This window comes from Oryzias melastigma, linkage group LG3, assembly GCF_002922805.2.
Source record: "Oryzias melastigma strain HK-1 linkage group LG3, ASM292280v2, whole genome shotgun sequence".
Classification (NCBI taxonomy): Eukaryota; Metazoa; Chordata; class Actinopteri; order Beloniformes; family Adrianichthyidae; genus Oryzias; species Oryzias melastigma.
The window spans coordinates 18,533,930-18,551,762 of record NC_050514.1 but is presented as its reverse complement, the minus strand read 5'-3'; the positions used below and the strand labels follow the sequence as shown (position 1 = coordinate 18,551,762).

Here is a 17,833-nt window from a genome sequence, read left to right as displayed (position 1 = left end):
CATTGAGGGTCTATTTCAGGCAAGAGCAGCACAAACTTCAGCTTTCAAAACTCAATGTTCTGCAGCCCCACCGACTTGAGTCACACAAAGTTATAGAAAACTTTAAAATTAACTTTATAAATAGTTCATACTTCATTTGTTAAATTCAAATTTCTGATTACTGACATTTAAACTGTAAATGAACACTCAGCTGCATAGGATTTAACAGTAATCAAAAAACATCATCACAATTTGTGTTTACAATAATGTCACCTTCAAAAAAAAAAAAAAGAAAAACTACCAGAAAACTAAAAAGACATCAACAAGTTAATATTCCTTTTTTTAATTGGAATTTAATTATGTTTTAAAGCCAATTGCACATATAATTAATCCTTTAAGACCTGAGACACTTAAATGACACAAACTATTTAACAGCCTGTAACTTTTCAACTGTTAACACGATCATTCCAGTAGATTCTGAAGCAGAGAAAACCGATGCAATCTGCTGGAATGATCATGTTAACAGTTTAAAAGTTAGGATAAGTCAAAGAACATTAACACTGGATCTAAGCATCAGCTGTTAAAGGGTTTAAATGTTCATTGTTCTCAATATACGTGTGAGTTTTGGGTCAAATCATGGAAAAACGGAGCTAAGGCCTTAGGGACGACAAAATAATAATAATAATAATAATAATAATTAATTGCAAACAGTTTATCAAAACAAAATGTATTGCAGCACGACAGAAAAGGTAATTATCTCACTAATGTCTTTCACTTTACTTGACTGTCGATTGTAGTTTAAAATTCTTCTGCCGTCCACTAGTCTACGTATTTTCTGCTGCTGGGGCATTGAGATTCCACCACAACAGAACATTCAGAAGTCCATTCATGGTTCACATATTTTCACTTATTTGGATGCTTGATGTCGTCCAGAAAATATGAATTCAGATGTTCAGAGATATAAAGTTTACAGAGAATTTCAAGAGAAATTCAATATGCTGAACATACCTTACTTTTGGGAGTTGTGTGCAAAGTACTTAAGTTCATTTTTTCCTGCATGTTTCAAATACCAAAGAGCTAAAAATAATATTCACAGATGACAGTCCAGACGTGCAGTTTACAGTAAAACGTGTTCCAAAGACAGGTTTGGCAACCACGCCCAGCTGTGTCTAACATAATGTACGTCTCTTTTTTTAGATTAACCCAGGAATTCACTGTTGAAAATTACTATTTTTATCTTTAGTTTAATAGAAAATGAACAAATTAAAAAAGAGGAAATAACAAAACAAAAATGTTGAAAGTCCATCAATTACAGTTTTAAACTATAAAATGAAATGCGCTGAAAATGTTATCATTATTAGAGCAGGCGACAAAAGATTTATGTCTACACGTCACTCTAAATTATAATCCCATTTTGTAGATGATGTAAAAATGAAGGGGAAAGAAAAATAGAAACAAAAAATGACGGGATAAAGTCCACATTTCTAAATTTAGAAATATATTCTTTGCAGGTTTTGGTTTTTTGACCGGCTCTGCATGTTTTGGTGAAAGATGGAAACTTTCGCTTACATCATAAAAGCCAAAGGCCAACGAACTCGGAGACCGTGGACATATTTGTGGTGACAGAAGATAAGGAGCAGCTGGTTTGAAAAGTGGCATGTCAAAGAGCTGACAGAAGGAGGTCCTAAAAAGGAAAGGAAAATCACCTCACTCAACAAAACAACAAGAATAAATCTGTTTAAAAAATGGAAGCTAAACTTCTACGAGTTCATGTTGAATTTTCACTGTCATCACCTGAGCCCGCATATGCTAACCACACTGCAGTCTTTAGCTACCAGCATCCAGTTCATGGTAGAACCACTTTAAAGCTTTTGTTAGCTGATTCAGTTGATCACAAAATCCACCTCACTGCTTTGGTGCTGGAAACTGAACGAGCTGTCCAAACAATGACTAGAACTGCTGAAGCGGGGGCCGTTTATCATGAGGTAAGCACTACAGCAACCACGCCGCTCAGGTGACTGGACCACAGCATAAAGCCCCAACCATGACAGCACAATTTTTTGCTCTGAGGGCTCAAACTCAGCAAGTACCTAAGCCAGACCTAAAGTCAAGGAGGAGAGGATCCTGCAGGTGTTCACAAGCCAGGAAGTTTTTCAAAAACAGCTCACAGCTGCCTTGTTTCCACCTCCCATCCTGGCTGTCCTTTGCTTCCTTTTGAGCTGTAGTAACAATTTTGCCTGAAGTTAAGCGCAGGCGTGAGCTGAAAACAATGTGATGGAAAAGCACCAATGAAACACATTATTCTCAGTCAGCTGAACTGAAAGATGCAGTGGAACCAGTTGGGTTTGTTCTCTTGTTCCCTTCCCATCGTTTATCCCAGCCAGTACAGTGCTGTAGGATCTGACAGATCCAGATCCATTTGCACACAATACCACCTCCTGCCTTTGTCTCACATCCTGGATAATCCACACAGCTTTATAAAGCAGGAATATGTACAAATACTGTTTTAACACTGCTTTGATGGATGAAAAAGAAAGCATGGATGAACTCACACATGAGAACAAAGAGCGTTTAACATTTAATAAAGAGTGAGAACAAATAAATCTTACCTGATAATGACACATTGGTTTTCCCTGTCAATCATCATGTTTCTGTACATGTTATCTGCCAGAGCGTAGATGTGAGGAGGGTTCTCATACTGGGCCTGAAAGGGAATTAAACCTTTTTTAGTTGACTTTTAAGGCTTTAAAGTCAAAGGTTAACTTATAGGTTTTTTCATCTCCTCTTGTTTGGCCACTACAGACGCTGGAAACTGGAGCTTTTCTGTTCTTGCCCGACTTAAGACTCAAGTTGCTCTACAGCTTTTGGAAGGTGACATCAATGGAATGCAAGCCGACTTGTCTAGCACCAAGACTAGAGAATATTTAAATTAGCAAAGATCTCCTTGAAAAAAAAAAGTGAAAACGAACACGTCATGGTGAAAAACAAATCTCATCTGAAGTTAAGAAACTTCCTACCAAAATTCAAAATCCAATTTTTTTTTTAAAGTGTTGAATTAGTTCTAACAATGAAGCATAAGTTTGTCAAAATGAGCAGTCTGTCACAGATTTCAAAGCCTGTCATTCTGTTTTTAGCCCTCGGCATGTTAGCCAAAGGAAGAGTCACGCTCACTGGGGTGGTTTGGTGAAGATCCCGCTGAGCCTGCTCACTAAATGAGTCAGGTATCTGACGAGAAGTTTTCACAGCACTAGCTTTTCTCTCAATGTTCCAGCTGCTTTTTCAGTAGAAATAAAGTCAGTGTGTTCGTGTTGTGTCACAGCTGTTCTTACCGCGCCCTGATACATCTCGATCTCTTTATCTCCAAAGTATGGCATCTGCTTGAAGGGATTGACAGAAATGAGCACAGGACCAATGTACGTCTGAAGAGATTATGGAGTTAAAGATTATGAAACCAGTAAAAAGTACCAAAAATGCTAGGAAACTTTATGGCGTCTGAAGCTACGTTCACACTGGCCTCGGAAACACATGTTCATCCAATAAAAAGTCTGTGTAGATGGGCGTTAATGCATATTTGAAACATTCTGAGTTCAAAAAATGAACGAGCATTGAAAGTTAAACCAGGAAGAAATTTGACAAACCAGGGACTTGGATTTGGTAGTGAGGTATGGATGGCATCCCTTTCAATTCACGGAAGAAAATTGATCAGAAAGGGGAAATTATAACTGTGGTTTGTGCCCGGCTGGAATTATATGACACCAAGTCTTTCGTATATTGAAATAGAGCAGTGACAGAAAAAGCCTAGAGCCTAGATGCTTCTCCAAAATCGTATGGATGATATTGAACGAGTCGTGGATCATTTCTCTCTGACAACCTGGACATAGTTAGACGAAGGTTACAGGTAATGACTTGAATGCTGCTTGTTTGATTATGAAGGTAATCAAGATTTTCTTCTTCTAATTTATGCTAATTTGCTATCGCTAGCTTTCCATGACAGGGATGAGACGTAGAGCTGCATGAGATTTTGTCTGCCCAGTTAAAGTGGCTTACGAAATCACTAAAAACTGAGCTAAAATAAGACAATTTCCATCCGTTTTTGTGCTTGATTGCACTTAAAACACAGGTGAATAACATCAACCATAAAATAACCCATTGGAATAATATCTGCTCAATTGTAAGGTCGATATTTCAATAGCACCCAATTTATTGAAGGATTATTCTAATTTGTATTTTAATTTGTGAATGATCAAAGACAGGAAATAAAAATACAGTTCAGTGGTCAGTTTTGCCGTTCTAATCCCGTACACTGGAAGTCATTATTCACACTTTTGTCCCCGTCGTCATTTTGTCTGACGTCACCATGAAAAGGGTCTATTGGGTAGCAACAGTTTAGTGTGAACACCATATGCGAAATGCACGTTCAAGAAGTTGTGTTTAGCACGCTGGTGTGAACGTAACACAAGACTTTGTGTGCAGCTGTGCAGCAAAGTCTTCAAGGTCGGTCCAGAGCCTAAAGAAATGCTTACAAATGACAGAGAATAAATCTTCCATGTAACGCTGAGGTTTTTGTGGCTAACAAAACAAAACTCCACTCAAGTCAAATAAAGCTGCCATTGTGGGTGGCCCACAGTGACCTACAGCCTTGGAGCACAAATATCGCAGTTACGGCTATTCGCTGACCCCAAATGAAAGGCATGAGTCGGTGCTGACCAACTTGAAACCTAAATGACATAATCCTGCAATAATAAAACTGCTTTAGGAACACTAAAGAGGCAAATCTTTAGTTCTGTGAAGCCAAAGCTGCAGTTTTGAAAACTCAAAAGTTAAACGGAGCTCCAAATATTACAGTAAATAGGAAACACCAAGACTGAGAAGAGATGGCAGCAGCTCTGCTTTATGTAATCGGCTCCTCTTTGCACCGCAGTGAGAAAAAACAAACGCATGTCTGAGTATAGCGATGGAGCTCAGCATGTGAGTGAGGGGACGTACAGAGAGGCCGGTTTTCCCTCAGCTCACGTCAAAATCTCAGGAGGAATTTCTCACCTTCCAACCCTGACCCATTACTCATTCCCCAAATCTCCCTCCACCATTCCCAGAAAGAGCAGCAATGAGATAAGGCTTCCGCACAGTGTGAAGAGCTAATGTGGACAAAGGATACAAAGATGTAGTCATCCATATATCTTTTCTTGAGGTTTTCCACAATGGCGTCCTCGTTGATCTTGCTGAGGAGCACCATGTCGTCCACGCCGGTGAGTTTGACATTGTGACTCTGCCAGTGGTACCGGAAGTGCCCCCGGCTTCCCTGAAAACAAAACATGGAAGATGTTAGTTCACTTTAAAAAAAAACACACAACTACACAAGGAGTCTTAAGTCCAACATCAGGTTCACAGCTGCTCACAAAATCCAAACCTGATGTGTTGGATTTTTAACCACACTGTTGAGCTAATCAGACAAAAATAAAAGGAAAGGAGAAACGGTTCATATCACAGCAAGAAAAAACCACATCGCACGCACATCTACTGATCCCGGCAACATGATGAGTCATGTTTACTTTGAAACACTGCAGGTTGGGGCTCCAAAAAGTGCTGTGTGTTGCTTTTATAAAGAGCTAAAGATGCTTTGACTTAACTTTAATCCACATCCTTTGGTTTCCCCCTACATCCCTGTTTTTCTTTAGCGTGTCGGTCTAAGCTGAGGTCATTCATCATGCGCTATGAGTCAGAAGAGTCTGGCTACCGTGCACAAAGATCACAATGTGCTGCGAGGAGTGATCCTCTTTCTCCAAGATGAGAACTACTCAGAGTCACAGAGAGCATCCAGAACATTAGTCAACGCACACATTAACCCTAGACTTCCTCAGACTTCACAGAGGAAGTGTGGCGAGAGGAAGACGTACAGCTAAACAATTTACCAAAGGAAGACGATAATTCATCCAGCGATAATACTGACACAGATTTGAGCAGATTTAACTACGTCCTTTTTATTTGGGCTGAAAACGGCATGATTATAAATAAAAGACCACTGGGAAAGCTTTTAAAACAGACCAAAAGATGATCGGAGATGATCTTTAAAGTGTTCTATGCATTTTAGAACTGAAGCCATCTCAAAAATGTTCACATTAACCGGGTAAAGTGGATAAACACAAAGTGTGGAATCTATACATTCAGTAGTTTTAACAGGATAAAACCAAAATGGCGTTGAGCAAAAGTCAGCTAAAGTCAGGGATCATAACGTTGCAACATGAGTGCAAATCCTCGTGTTTCAAGTAATTACAATTTACTCTTAAAAGGAGGGCAAGAAGTACTTAAGGATGACTTCATTCTTTACAACAGCAAAATAAAACTACTTTACAGACTCAGTTATACCATGTAGGAGATGGCAAGGAATCTTAACAGCTTTTCAGCTTTATTTAGTGGGTCTTTTCCTGTCGCAGGGATGCAGTGAGCGTTTGCTTGACCCAGTTTCAGGATCCCACTGTGTTATAGCATCTTAAGCGAGCCGCGAATTGTTTTGGCAGCCTCCCATTTTAAGGGTTAGAATGGTTAAAGGTTGACAAGAGTTGGGAAGAGCATCTAAACATGTGTTTGCAAGCAGAGAAGCTGTTATTGTTTTAGGTGAAAAAGAATCAATGAGATGTATTAAGGTGATACTCAAAGTTCTGCTTTTTATCAGTTTCGGTCTATTTCATCTTTGCAAAAAAATGATGTAATCTAAAACTTTCCCACTAAAAATGTTTCTTCCTTTACCTTTTTTTTGTCTTTACTTAGAAACGGCTTTTCTTCCACCTATTCAAAGTTTAACTTTGAAAAGAACAAATCAAAACCAGGAAAACGTGTCCGCCCGACTTCAAAGTGAAAACAACACACATTGTGCGACTTCACTGCCCAGATGAAAGAGTTCCAGAGGAAGATTTAATAAGCAGAAGACGTAGGAGGTGAATGTCAGATGTTCTCAGGATAGATTCATTTGTTTTTCCTTGCCCCCCCCTGTTGAAGAGGCAAGTGGACTATGAAAATATTGCCTACTGCAGCGGAATGAGGGAGTGGCTGCTCAAGGAAGGAGGGCCGCACATAAACACAAAGACTTCCAGGAGGTGGCTGGGACCTTTGCTGTGCTAAGCAGAGGTGACAAAAAGTTGAAGGGTCATCATCTTCAGATGACAATGGTTCATTTAGTAGTATTTCTGTAAAATTAACACAAATAATCTTGATTTAAATGACTGAGAAAATAAAAAGCAAACTGAATTTTTTACTCAATTTATCCTAACATTTGGTTAATCAGTCTGTAGTCATGTGTGCAAGTAAAATGTCTTTTTTTTCTAGCGCTACATCAAAGTTAGTCTGTGGTAGAGAAAGAAAAACAAACACCTGAGCAAAAACTGAGGGGACACGTGGTACAATGTAGAGTCTATGGTAGCCATAACAACACCACAACATAAAAAAGCCTCACACACTAAGACGTTGTATCTGACACCTTAAAGATTCTGATACAAAAGGTCAAATAAAAACGTGAAGGTTATTTAGTTTATTTTCATAAAAGAACAACAGCTTCTTCCATCACCACAACAGAACCAGGCTTTTCCCAGAAGGTAATAGAAAAGGAATTTCAGCACCAGTTCTACTCCAGAAGCTCAGGCTTTCCCTCATGCAAATACCAATACCATATAAGGAGACTGCTCAGCAGCTCAGGCTCCTGAAACAGGAAATAGTTGGGTTTGATTCAGTATCATAAGCGGCACTTTCCCCCTCATTTTTCCCTTTTCCTTTTTTTCCCACTTTTTCCACATCAGGGAATGACACACAGCCCACCATGTGTTCAGAATAATGTTCTGTTCTGCCTGTTAGCTAAATCTGGATACAACTCTTCACTATGAATTACATTTTTAAAAAAGAAACAAGAAGAAAAAAAGTTAAATTAAATCTTTGACACAATCAAGGAAATAATCTGACCACAAATAGGGAAAGTATTCACAAGACTAAGAAACAGCTAAAGCTTTACAAGATGTTGTCTTTTGGTTAGTCTTGAAATAGAAAAGACTCTTTCAATGCAGGAAAACTCTGATAATAAAAAGTTGCTCAGAACAAAGCACTTTTATTGTCAGATGACATTTACAAATGTGAAATCTAGAAGAATTTCACAGCATTGATTTTTAGCTTGAAGTAGGGACGTCTCATGAGATAAATCCTTCATTTAAACAAAAGCAGCTTTGTATCACGCAAATACACATTTTCAGCTATAGAGATCAATGGAAAATATTGCAAAAGATTGCATATATAGATGATCAAAATGATCTTTGGAGGGGAGAAAAACTACAAATATACAACTTATAAATACAATCAATGCACAACAAACAGAAAAGGAACATAAAACTTTTCACAACTATATAAAAAATCTAAACACACCACAAGAATAAACTATAGAATTCAGTAGACAAAATAAGCTTAAAATGAATGTATTAAACATATTTCAGGAAACATAAATACCATATATCTTAGGTATCTATCGTAGGTCTAACAGGTGTTCGCTACTTTAGACGACAGTCTGGAATAATGGCCGGGCTCCTTTGAAATCCCCACATAATACAATGTTCTCATAATTTAGATATCCTGAAATATTAATCTGGTGTTGTGTCCATTTTTTGTCGGAATTTCACTGCAGAATGAACCCATCAGCCATTACCAGTCTGTCTGTGATGGAAGAAACGCCGGCCTCCAATAAACTCCTGTCCATAATAAACGCCCGACTGGCTGCCATTTTTTTGGAATAAGCCCCGGGCCTAGTATTGAAAGATATATAGTAGTTAACATAAAATACTCTTAATGCTTGAAAGTAACAACCAACAAAAAAATCTGCACAATAGCAAGACTGCTTCCATATTTTCACAACAATCTTTATAATCTATGCTTTTGTTGTAATCAAATGAACCATGGTAAACTGAAACTCCACTGAAAACCTTTATCCTACAGTAAAAAGTACATAACGTTTAAATGAGTCAAAAGATAAGCCTAAAACTGCAGTGGTTAACTGATCAACAGTCAAAAACTATTTTCAAAATTAGCTTTAGTGAAGTAATATTTTTCACATATATATACACAGCATGTGTGTGTGTGTATATATATATATATTATTATTACCTGAAGTAAACAGTCAGTAAGAACGACAGACTCATAAATGAATAAAACATTTAAAATAAAAAAGGTTGGAACAAGTAGAGCTTTAAAATTTTAGAACAAAAAACACTGTGATGACAGTACCAACTTTGATACATTAACAAAAGATGAAGTACATGCTGTTAATGTTCCTTTACTCTTTTAGTATGTTGTCAACACAGTCACCAGACAGTGAACAGTTTATACAGACAAAGAATTCAACTCTCACAAAATACCTTTTATTGGAAAAAAGAAACTGGACCTGCTAACAACTGCTTCTAAACCAGCATGTAGAGATAATATTTAGCAGAATACTTGAGCAAAATAATTAGTTACTCTTAATCAAAACAATGTTTAAAAGAGTAAACTTAAAATCTAAAAAAACAATTAAAAAACAAATAACAATCATGATAAAATTGCCTAATACTTATGAAATGGTTTACAATAAAAACAGCACATGTGGACACTGTGACAACAATAACTGTATAGTACACAGTTTGGAGTCTGTGCAAAACTGCACAAAACCAGAAATGTTTAAACATTCTTTCTAGACTTATCTAGTGCTAGATTCAAAAGAAGGGATGATGTGTAGTTTCACCGGCTGTCAAACGAGTTTCTTAACAACAGAACCGAGAAGAAGAAACATTTTTATCTGTAACAAAATCAAAAAACATAAAAAAAGTTATATTAAGAGTCAGTTTCACAAAGTCCTGTTCAGAAAAAGACAAATAAAAGAGCAGGGAAAGGAAGTAGGCAGTGCCCCATCTCCTACTCCCTTCTTAGCTGAAAAGGGTAGACCAAAATTATAATATTGTTATAGATTTTAAACAGTTCCAAGGGGTGTACTTAAGAAAACATAAAGGCAGCAAAAACAGAACTGATGCTAAAACATAGGATATTGTGCACTTTAATGGGACACAGTTGAGATCACAATTAAGGATCATGTTAAATAAAATGGTCTCATTTTGTGTGAAACTTTTGACTGGTTTGGTTTTTCATTCACATTTAAAACGATTTACAAATGATCTGAGAAGTAAACCGTTTTTGCTCACGCTTCTTCATAAACAACGTTTGGACCTCAAGAAAATGTGGATTATGAGGCCTCTCGTCTCATTCACAACTTGGGACAAAAAAATAACAATCTGTAGAAAAAAAGGGCAACATCCATAACCAGAAAAACAATCGATCATAGAGACTGATAAAACACAACTTCTTCAAGAATAAAAAAAAAAAAAAAAAAAAGCTGCACCATGGAAGTTCAGGAAAACACCAAATCAAGACGCGAATCATTAATAACACATTAGCTTCCACACACTCGGATGGAAAACAAATTATCTGTGAGTTCATCTAAACAAAACCAGGAGAGGTGATAAACTCCATTTCCACCTGCTGTAGGCTGATTCACTTTGAGACATTCTGCCAGATGATGATGATAAAAGTACTGACGGAGAGTTAGTCTCTCCAAGATGAAAAGGACAAGATAAACAATGATGAGAGGCTGAGTCTGTGTGGGCAAGCATGTGTGGTGCAATATTTCTCCGTTCTTAACTGTTGAGGGGAAAAGATGCTGATTCAGATCACACCAAAACCTACACAAACACAAAAACACACAGCAGCTGGATCGAAAAAAAACAGTTGCATTAACACAAAGCAGAAATAAGTATCTCACTGCTCCGTAAAGTAAAACTCTTGAGAAGTTTGAGCTTAAACTCCAGAGTAGCATTTACAATTTTCTCTTTTGTTTAAAGGCTGTTTAAGCAGGCCAAATGTAGAAATACAATCTAATTCAAATAAAAAACAAAAAGATTATTAGATTTTAATTGAAAGTTTGCAGTTACTTTTGGCTTCAATGCCCAGAGAAGAAAGAAAGAGGACTGCACTGACATAAAAAGATGAACTCCAGCTTGTCTGAAAGTGCTAAACCCTGACTTCATCAGTGTAATACTGCGTAGAAAAAGCATCATTTTTAGACATGAAAAACTGACCAGGTAAGCTACATTTATGAGTCATGGAGGCTCAATAGAATATTTGGAATTAACCTAAAGTTGTCTCTCCCACATGAAGCTGAGGTCCATGCATAGACTCTGACTCCCTTTTATGGTTCTTGGATAAATACAAATTAAAATAAATTATTACAAATACATAATAATTTTTGACTATAAGTCAATAGCTTTTGCAATTGAACTTTATGTCTGTAGGCATGAATGTGTCACTGGAGCATTATTCAAAAGGATATTTCCATAAAATACAGAATGTCAAGAATGTCCATTTAAATACACAGTACAGAAAAGCCTTTTCTTTATCTTTGTTCTTAATTTTGTTCTACATCTTCATCAAAAAAGGCTTGTTGACAGACAGTCTTTCCCTGGTTTTCAGCTGCTTGAAGTCACATGCACGGAAACAAACAAAATAAAAGAACTCACACTTGAGTGAAAAGCATGAGCAGAGACTGGTTATAATGTTGCTGTGCCTGCAGGGCAAAGCCCAGCAATTCAAGCAGAAAAAAATGATTAAAGATTAACAAAAATGACATGACTTTTCGCACATCTAAAGCTGAACTACACTCAATCTAAACTCCTCATGGAAACTTTACAACTGCTATTTTTTAACATGTCAAGCTGAATGGGTCTCTTAAATGAATAGAAGCAGCAGTAAGGCTGCCAGTAAAATCTAATATAAAAGGCGCTGTGGTTTAGGGTGGTTCTTAGCTCATATTCTTGACAGGAGACGAGCTGCAAAATGCTGCAATGTCAAAGTAGCCGAAGCAGTAGCTAAATGTAAACTGTCTGGAGTGGAAACGAACGCATCAACACGTCATACGCCACAACAGACGGTGTGCAGCCAATAAAATCCAAAACCCAGGAAATACAAGTCTAAAAGCATTCCTAAAACTGCTTAAACATGTAAGAATAAATGATGCACTAGGTGAATGATGCATAATGAAAAAAGCCATAACCTGATGGAGTTTCAATCTGTTTCACGTTATTTCAAAGATTATTTTTTTAAATGCAGAAACTTTACACCAACTCGGAAAATCTGGGACAAATCTATTTTTGTTGGACTGTCTGGATAAAACACGTCCTTCAGGAGGCTGTTCAGGTTTCTTTTAGGTTCGTAGCTACTTAAAAGTTCTAAATCTGTCATCTGAAGAGCACATTTTTCATCGACATTCAAAATGATTCAACTTTTTTCATGGATTACATTTATGACTAAACACATTTCGGATCATTTAAAAAGATGTAAAATAATGTGCATTATGCTGCTACTATGAATATAAGTGAAACAAATAAACACCAAAGCGTTAGAAATGTCAAAGTTGCAGGCCACAAAAGATAAGATTTAATTAGACAAAAGAAGTTAGAGACCCAAGTTATTTAAAAGGATATGGGTTTTACTGTATCTTCCATTATGTTAAGCCAGGGGCACAGCAAGGGGGGGACAAGGGGGAAGCTGCCCCCCCCCCTCAGCAAAAAGCCCCGCAATTAACAAAGATTAAGATTAAGAAATCATCAATACAAGCTTCTTTAACCATTGCAAAAATAGAAAAAGCATTTTTTTTATAAAATCTCAAGCCCCTAAATTATATATTTTACATATTTATTAAGTTTGCGTATTTTTAATCCTTTCATTTCAAATGGACTTCCACTCTGCTGCTTTCTAAAATCTTCTATCTCCACCCCACTCCCAAAAAGTTCTAGCTCTGCCCCCAAGTTAAACTGTTACAGAAATGGTCACTGCATGTTTGAGATGGTGTTTAATACCATTAGTCTGCCTACCTGCAGGTTTAACTTAGGTGTGGCACATACTTGTCAGAGTGCTGACACCAACTCAACACAAAAGTGGAACCAGTCACACTTTAAACCAGAAAAACAAAGTCCCTGTGACCAAACAGACCAAACTGCACCTCCCTCAAAGTGACACAGCTGCTAAAAAGCCAACTAATCTTTAGCCTGTACTCTTTAAAATCTAGCAACATCAATAGCACAGCTGCAGCCATGGTAACATGTAAGCCCTAATTTGACCAGCCATAAACACTCAAATCATTACAAGAAAATTTCACATGAATATAAAGACATAAAAAGCTGTAACACGATAGGGTTGGAGTCTCTTAATGAAGACAGCTTGCATTGACCAGCTTGGTAACGAGGTGGATTTGGCTATGTAAGCAAATAACAGTGCTCCAATAAAACTAGTTTGTATGGATGATAGCAAATGTTGCTTATTTTTGAATTACAAGCTAAAAATACAACCCTAAGAGGCAAATGAAGGATTAGTACTCCCAAGAAATACTTTTTTTTTAACATAACTTCAATATCAAAACTTCGATTGATCTCAAGCGTTATATTATCTTGATCCAACACGTCATTTTCACAAATGGCGTTTGTGCTATACTGTTTTGAGGACGGTGAGATAGAGTGTACCATGTGAATCCTTTTTCTGTTCAAGTGTGTATTTTGAGAAATACAATGACTAAGATACATACCACTGAAGACACATTTTTATTTTTGGTTCTGTTTCCAAATATTCTTCCAACAGCTGACCAGCCTCTTTTTTTCTTGCTCCACGATTACTCACATCACACAAATACATCACTGGTGCATATTGTGGAATTTATTTATTTTTAATATTTTGGGACAGGCCCTTTCTAAAATTACTGGGTAGGCCTTAAAAAATATAAAAGAAAAAAAAATCTAACCTTGTGGTTGCTTCTCACGTTTAGACGCAAAATAAGGATGTATGTCTGTGGAAACTCAAGCAACATTTAACAAATTAGTCGCATCATGTACTGTATATAAAAGGGCAATATATCTGCTTGTGATTAAGAGTAATTATAACAGCATTCTTTACATCTAGATGTATATAGCTGGAAATATTTGTAAGCATATGTTTATGTCTTTATGTGTTTTCTAAAGTATACACCATTTTACTTTCCCATACAGTTAAGACTTTTAACAGTGAGAACATCAGCAGCAAACAAAATGATGTGCAAATAACCCGCTGTGACTGGGGAGGACACAGCTTAGTTTATGACCCAAGATAAAGGATAATAAGTCAAACAGGCATCAAAGGTCATCAAAGAAGACAGTGTTGACGACAAAATATTGACTCTAGTAATAATCACTTTTCACATCTTCAAAATGAAGGAGGATTTTTTCTGCCATGAGTACAGCTCAAATTATTTACTCTATTTGAGCAAATTCATCCTAAAATATCAAGGAAATCAGATTTTATATTATACCACCAGTTACAAAGCAGGAAATCCACTTTGGGTTATTCTGTCTCTTATCAAAGATGACTACCGATTACAACTTCTTGTAAACTGATGAATTATAGGTTGTATTTTTACCCTGTGTACACATCTTAAGCCCAGTCATACCCTACAAGCTCTTCAGAATGGGTGAAGCTACTGCGACCATGACTGGATAATAAAAGGGATCCAGGGCAAACAACCCTGCACTTTCACTTTCTCCTGCGGAATACTTTGAAGTACTTTTTAATCTAAAGCTCATCATTTGGGATTTGAAAGAAGTCAGGTCACCTGGAGAAAACTCACACAGTGAAAGGAGAGAGCTACAAACGTGCTACAAGGTGACAGGGGTGACCGACACTCCTACACCTCACAACAACGGCGTTCAAAGTATTTGTAAGTAACCGGTCAGCTGCTGAACTAAGTAAACACTGAAGTTCGTCATCACCAGCAGCCTGCGCTGCAGCCATGAGCGGCTGGAGGGGAGTGTGGGGGACTGAACTGCAGCCACAAGCCTAACGAGTTCTCCAGGTCCACAGGATGAGTCCTGTTTTCAAAGACAAGGCTTGAATTCCAGTGATGGGATTGAAGTCAAAAGCAGGATTTTCTGAGTTGGGGTTGGAAGAGGGGGGGTATGTATCCACCTCCCTTTTGGGGAAACTAATGCAAACCATCTGCCGTCGTACTGACTTGGTATCCAGCATCTGGCAGAAAGGGAAGCGGTGAGCGATGCTTGTGTCTGAAGTTCCAGACAGCTATATGATGACAGTCAGATTCTTTTCAAGCACCTTTATAGCTGCAACAGCTTTTCCCCCACAATGCCAGGAAATGTCTTGTCTTTAGTTCCTTCACTTTTCATTCTAAAATCAGCCAAACACGGCATCCAAAAAGAGTCCGACTGAACAGGAAAGAAAGTCGTAAAAACTATCAAACAGTAAAAACAAAAATATGACTTATTCATGTTGAGGTTTCACTTGAAGTGCTCTGTTCAGCTGGAAGAATATGAAACGATGGCCTTTTTTATGTGTGCAACCTGACCTTCAGGTTCAGCAAAACACTTTCAGGTGACAGAATGGAAACAGGTTTCAGTTGTGTACTTTTTTTTCTATCGGGCTTTGTGTTTAGGTGGAGAAATGGACTTGAAAGGTGTGATAACTCTTATCAAAACATACTTTTTCAAATTAAGTCTGAAAATTATTAGGAAATTATACAAGTCGGCTTTAGAGGTCTCAAGAGTGACAACCCTGTGAAGAAATCTGATGCATTTGTGTTGCAGGTGTGTCTGTGGCGAGGATGCCATTCAGCAACCAGGAAAAACTTACTGACAAACAACAAGGCGCTGCACATACTGTACAGCCTCCATCTGACACTCACTCTATCCGACTAACCGGTTTCCAAAGGCAGCAGGGATGCACCTGACCTGTGTGTCTACACAACACATTTATCTGAGTGTCAGAGCCAGATAGCATGACTCAAGGACAGTGTTTTACCTGCAGTACCTGCAGTCAGGGCTGAGCAAAAAGAGACAAAAATGTCAAAATCATCTTGAAATGAGAGAAATGTTTTATGATTTTGAAGTTCCTTTAAGTTTGCTCTAAATAAAGTAAAGCAAGTTGGTAAATTGAGCAAAAATACATATTTAAATTCAAGGGAAATACAACAAATTAGTTGGAAATATGATTATAATCAATTTTTCCTCTCTTTTTAATCAAAGTGGTGCCTCTGTTTACAACTATAGAAACATCACTCACCATCCTTCCCGATTGGTCGTCTCCTGTCGCTAAGATTCAGACGTGAAGGTGTTTATAAAGATGGAAAGTTTGGTGTGAGATGTGTCCGCAGCAGTAATCCCTGTCAGAACCGGAGCGCATGGACGCGACTCTTCAGCGGCGTCTTCCGTCCATCGCCGGGTCTCCGAGTCCTGCGCTCATCCGATCCCTCCGCACACTGCAGCTGACGCTCTCCTACAAGTGAAACACAACACAGGAAACCGAGCCACGGGCGCCAATCACACCGCGCCGGCCACCAAACACGCTTAAATATTCATGAGATCAGGGAGTCTCAAAACTGAGCATGCGCACAAACTCAGTTTTTTTTTTCACACGATAGAATCGAGTCATCCTGAAAACATCCGAGTCACCAGACAGGTGTCAGGTACGCAGAAACAAAACAAACAAAACAAACAAAAAAGGTTTGGTTAAAAGACTCGTTTATTTTACTGAGATTTTTAGTTTTAAAACTTCACTGCTTGACTTTATACCTTTAAAATGTTAGTTAAACAATCAGGTTTCTTGTAAGTGCAATACTTGAGCAAAAAGTAGAATATTTTAAGTGTAGGAGTATAGGCTACTTAGTCTATACTAAAAAGTGAGGTAGTATAGGTTACTTGAAGTTCACTTTTTATGTACTATCTGTTCATTGTAAACTTAAAATATTCCAATTTACTCTGAAGGTGTAATCAGTTAGCATACTTCCATCACTACATACCTGGTATACTATGATATACTTCATATTAGAAGTGTAACAATTAATCGATAAATTGATTTATCCAACCAAAAATGATCTGTATGAGACCAGTTGCCAATTGAATTGAATTGACCCATATCATAAAAATAATTTCAAAAGGAAATAAATTGATTATAATCAATATTGGGAAATACCATTTGGATTGAGGCATGGTAGATTTATTTTACTATATTTAAAAAACAGACAAGTGCAGACAATACATATGGGATGGAAAAAAAAAAAAAAAAAAAAATCAACCATTATTACAGTCCAGAGTGTGGATTTTGCAAAGACATGAACAAACATTGTGGTAGAATGTTCTAAACATTTTTCATTTGTATTTTTTTGTTTTGTAAAAACCAACAGTGGGCTGAATTTTTATAAAACTAACATGTGAATGGATTTGCCATTAATGCTTGTTTACTGGTTTGTTTGTACACATTTAATATGCATTTCATTATCTTGCAAGAAATACAAGGAATCTGGACAGCTTCATCTGCACTGTTCAGTGCCAGGTATTTATCTCTGAGTCACACTGGTTGAATGTTTTGCTGAAGATGTGGATTGATCTCAGATCAGCGAATGAACCAATATCGACAATCGGATTAGTAACCACAAATTATGATATTAATTGAATCATTGTTAAAAATTAATTATCATACCCCTACTTTCTATGCCTATAGTATAGCAAGATAAACTTCAAGTGTACTATTTTTGCTAAGGGATCAGAGCAGAGGCCTTTTTTCTCTTTAATGATTCTTCATTCTATCAGTTATTTGTTTCATTGTCACACAAAAACATACCAAATTCGCTCAAACAGATGACTATAACCTATTTTGGCTTGCTCCACATTTGCTATCTGTTTATTTATTTAAGACTCTTATGAGAATACTTAACAAAAACACTTTTTATTCAAAGTAATAAACACGATGGTAATATTAAAATTGTTTTGTT

General features: G+C 37.2%; 1 protein-coding gene across 2 annotated transcripts in view; it reads right to left on the bottom strand.

The window, feature by feature from the left end:
• Positions 1-16,983, bottom strand: part of myo1ea (myosin IEa) — a 41,244-nt gene extending 24,261 nt beyond the window's left edge. The window contains exons 1-4 of one of the 2 annotated variants that reach the window (XM_024295233.2): positions 16,126-16,983; positions 5,135-5,278; positions 3,309-3,398; positions 2,589-2,683 (exon numbers count right to left, since the gene is read on the bottom strand). In XM_024295233.2, coding sequence (XP_024151001.1) covers positions 2,589-2,683; positions 3,309-3,398; positions 5,135-5,278; positions 16,126-16,128 — 332 coding nt within the window. In that variant the 5' untranslated portion in view covers positions 16,129-16,983. The remainder of the gene's footprint in view (positions 1-2,588; positions 2,684-3,308; positions 3,399-5,134; positions 5,279-16,125) is intronic. The other variant, XM_024295231.2, reaches the window with a different exon arrangement.
• Between the last annotated feature and the right edge of the window lie 850 nt (positions 16,984-17,833).